This window comes from Austrofundulus limnaeus, unplaced genomic scaffold, assembly GCF_001266775.1.
Source record: "Austrofundulus limnaeus strain Quisiro unplaced genomic scaffold, Austrofundulus_limnaeus-1.0 Scaffold487, whole genome shotgun sequence".
Taxonomy (NCBI): Eukaryota; Metazoa; Chordata; class Actinopteri; order Cyprinodontiformes; family Rivulidae; genus Austrofundulus; species Austrofundulus limnaeus.
In genome coordinates this window covers 144,673-148,706 of record NW_013952889.1, presented here as the reverse complement: position 1 = coordinate 148,706, position 4,034 = coordinate 144,673, and the positions used below count along the sequence as shown (strand labels likewise).

At 37.7% G+C, this 4,034-nt stretch overlaps 1 protein-coding gene across 1 annotated transcript in view; it reads left to right on the top strand.

Moving 5' to 3' along the window:
- LOC106530044 (bactericidal permeability-increasing protein) overlaps nucleotides 1–4,034 on the top strand; it is a 22,587-nt gene that overhangs the window by 7,917 nt on the left and 10,636 nt on the right. The window contains exons 7-14 of the mRNA XM_014025601.1: nucleotides 1,114–1,174; nucleotides 1,252–1,343; nucleotides 1,427–1,603; nucleotides 1,685–1,744; nucleotides 1,823–1,990; nucleotides 2,075–2,142; nucleotides 2,235–2,277; nucleotides 2,357–2,420. Coding sequence (XP_013881055.1) covers nucleotides 1,114–1,174; nucleotides 1,252–1,343; nucleotides 1,427–1,603; nucleotides 1,685–1,744; nucleotides 1,823–1,990; nucleotides 2,075–2,142; nucleotides 2,235–2,277; nucleotides 2,357–2,420 — 733 coding nt within the window. The remainder of the gene's footprint in view (nucleotides 1–1,113; nucleotides 1,175–1,251; nucleotides 1,344–1,426; nucleotides 1,604–1,684; nucleotides 1,745–1,822; nucleotides 1,991–2,074; nucleotides 2,143–2,234; nucleotides 2,278–2,356; nucleotides 2,421–4,034) is intronic.

The window sequence follows — 4,034 nt, the reverse complement described above, 5'->3', positions numbered from 1 at the left end:
AGTTAATTAGCTGATTAGAGTGTGGTACCAGGTGCCATCCATTTTGAACCTTTTCACAAGATTCTAATTTTCTGATATGCTGAACACTGAACGGGAGTGGGATCTTGATCACTATTGGTTTTGGATAGCCATCATCGCACGTCTCAGCCAATGAGAGCCTTTGCTGTAGAAATGTCTTACAGGAGTAGTTTGAGCCTGAAATATCACTAAAATTCTAAACACACCACTGATGCCAGTCGCCCACAGTAACAAACAGAGACAGACTTCTGCAGATGGCTGGATGCAGCATGTGGGAGAGAAACAACAACTAACAAGACAGGCTTGCAAGCTTTTGAATACACGCTGTAACTTTATGTAAATCAATACCTGATAAATGCTCTAAACATCTTTGAGTCATACTTTCATTTTATGCACATTATTGAGATTAATCGTGATTCATTTAAAAAATATCCGAAGCCTAGTCTGACAATTTTCAACAAGGTTAAGTTAGATGCTTCATGAACCAGAATTTCAAGTGGTTGGACAAATTCCTAAAGGAGAGCAGCTCCAGACAAAGTAGGATGGATGCTATCACTCTGCATCAGACCAGGATCTCCCCAAAAAGCTCTTCAATTGTCTATATAGCCCACATGATAGTGTTCAGGAATTTATTTTCTTCTGTGACAACAAACAGCCCTTATGATGAGTCACAGTGATAAACAACTGTACTGGAGGATAAAATATATTTATTTGGATCTTACAAAAATAGTGGGTTAATTGAATTAAACATGTCTTAAATCAGGTGATTGAAAAATGCATTTTAACCATGGGGAAAAACATTTTTTATGTAATTTTTATCTTTTGTCTTTTTGTCATTTTTGTGTTTTGGTTGGTCTTAAATATTACCCAAGTCCATATTTCCCATTTAGCAAGACGGAGGCAGTACATACTGAGGAAGGGGAGTCACTCTATAGCAGAACTATAGTTTTTGATCAGTGGAGAAGAGTGCCCATCACAACTGAGCGACCAAACCTCACACATACCCCTCACAGACAAATGAAGATAACACTGGTAGCAGATGGAAATGCAAAAGTAAAGTTTGGAAATAATGTTTGTCCTTCTTTACTGATGCAGATCTGTCCTCTGGTGACCAAAGCAGTTGAAGCTCTGGTCCCTCAGCTGAAAACTCTCAATGGTAAAACATCTCATTTTCTAACCTTCATGATGTTTTACAAATACTGAACATAAAAGTGAGTCTCTACATCACTGCAGTGCTGGCCAAGGTGGACAAGTATGCAGAGATTGAATATTCTATGGTCTCATCTCCAGCAGTTTCAACGTCTTCTATAGACCTGAGCTTAAAGGTAAAGAAATGGAATTTATTACACATTTTAAAATGATCTTGAAAACTTTTACATGATGTTGTTCATGTTTTATTTGTACATAGGGTGAATTCTACAACATAGGGAAGCATCAGGAGCCCCCATTCTCCCCCACAGCCCTTTCCCTGCCGCCTCAGACTGACAACATGTTGTACATTGCCCTGTCTGCGTTCACCTTCAACTCTGCGGCCTTCGTCTACAACAACGCCAAAGTGCTCAGCATTTACATCACAGATGACATGGTGCGCTGCATCTTCCTGACTGTCGGGAGCATTCACGTTTCACAAATCTCATTAACCATTGCACTGCCACTGTCATGACAGGTACCCAAGAGCTCTCCATTCAGACTGAACACAAAAACGTTTGGGGCCTTAATCCCACAGGTGAGAAGAATACCACAAATGTACGATGCATAAAACATTGCTAGCTGCTTGTCATTTATGTATGTATCTGTTTTTAAGATTGCCAAACAGTTTCCTGGTTTGATGATAAAGCTGCTGCTGAAGACTGAGGAAAATCCACAAATTAATTTTAAACCCAAAAATGCAACACTTCAGACCAACGCCACAATCACAGCCTACGCGATCCAACTCAATGGCACCCTTTCCCCTCTGTTTGTTCTTAACGTGGTACGTCACAGTGCTGAGCACATGAAAAGTCATTAATTTGCTTACGAAAACAAGTCATGAACTGTGTCAACATTGTTCTGGTAGGAGAGCAGCATCAGCACTCAGGTGTTTGTTGTTGGAATGAAGATCGCTGGAAGTCTCAGCCTCAACAAGTAAGTTTTTAAAAAACATCGAAGAAAAAATGCTACTTGGAATTCCTTCAAAGCTTTATTCATCTAATTCTAATTTTGCCAAATCTGACCAGAATGAAACTGTCTCTGGGTACAAGTTATGTTGGACAGTTTGAGGTAAGGACTACATTTAAATATGAGTCACTGTGAGCATCCTCAACTCCATCTCAAAACTAACCATAAACCTACACTACAGGTCAGCACCATTGACCACATATTCCAAATGGTCCTCAAGGTGGTGGCAATACCCATAGCGAATGGTGAGCTACTGGTTTTTATTTATTATCTCTACTTTTCCAAACCCAATGGATATAAGGCAAACAAGTTGTGAAGGGCTTTTTGCTCATCTAGCATAGTTCATGCAACTGCGAAAATTGGAAGATTCCCTCCTAAAATACCTGTCAATGACTTAAAGATGCAATTGGTCACTTTTATAAAAATGTTTTTTTACATATTTGTTAAAACTGTCACAATGTCCTGACACCGGGGTGAAGTGGAGGAAAGATTAAGACCAAGGTGAACCTCAGATAAAACCAACTAAGTTTATATTACGACAGTTTTGTTATTTAAAAAAAGTGATGTTGAATATTTGAAATGTCTTTATTCTCCCCTTTAAAAATGGACAATTATAAACTACAGTCCTCTAACAGAGCCCTGGATGAACAGAATGGCATTATGGTCAGTTTGATATGTCCAATTTGTACAGCCCAGTACAACGGGTTAGATGGTATTGAATGTTCAATGTTCAAGAGTAGGCACTCAGGGTTTGTTTTTTGTTAGTGCACCACTTATGGTTTTGTATTATGGAGCATGCAGCTTTTCTTTAAAAAGACATACTGTTGATGAATTGAATAGTTAAATTTGTAAGCTTTAATGTGAATTGTTTAAATGAACCGGTCAAAGGGAAGAGAGGCCTAACACATTTTAAAATCTAAAAATAGATATTGCCTTCATACAAGAGACCCACTTGACAGCTCTGGAGCATAGGAAACAAGACAGATTGGGTAGGACACGTAATTTCATCATCCTTCAATTCTAAACCCAGGGGAGTGGCAATTCTAATAAATTGAAGAGACTATTGTTGATACATTGGGGATGTATATTGTAATAAATTGCCAGATTTATTAAGAGCCCTGAAATCTATTAAATTTATATGCTCCCAAAAATGAAGATTAATTTATCCAGGACATATTTTTGAAGGTGTCAGGTGCACATAACATTCTTATAGGGGTGATTTTAACTTCTGCTTGGATCCACTTCAGGAGTCCACCTCATCAGTATCTAAAACCAAGGTAACCAAAATTACTATAGACTTTATGTAAGAAGTTAATTTAACAGAAGTATGGAAACTAATGCGCCCACAGCCACAGCATTTTTCCTTTTACTCAGGTCACCACAACTCATTTATACAGATTGATTTTTTCCATTATCAACACAGATAATTCATATAGTAGAATCTGAATTCTTGTCTAGGATATTATCAGATCGTTCAACTTTAATCCTCTTAATTTATATGCCAAAAAGAGCTAATAATATACAGCGGGTAAAATAAGTATTGAACACGTCAACATTTTTCTCAGTAAATATATTACTAGAGGTGTTAATGACATGAAATTTTCACCAGATGTCGGTAACAACCCAAAAGAAATCAAACCATAAATGTCCAGAAATGAAGTTATTTGTAATAATGTGGAATGGCACAGGGGGAAAGTATTGAACACACTTACTGAAATTTATCTAATACTTTGTACAAAAGTTTTTGTTGTCAATGACAGCTTCAAGAAACCTCCTGTATGGAGAAACTAGTGGCATGCATTGCTCAGGTGTGATTTTGGCCCATTCTTCCACACAAACAGTCTTCAAATCTTGAAGGT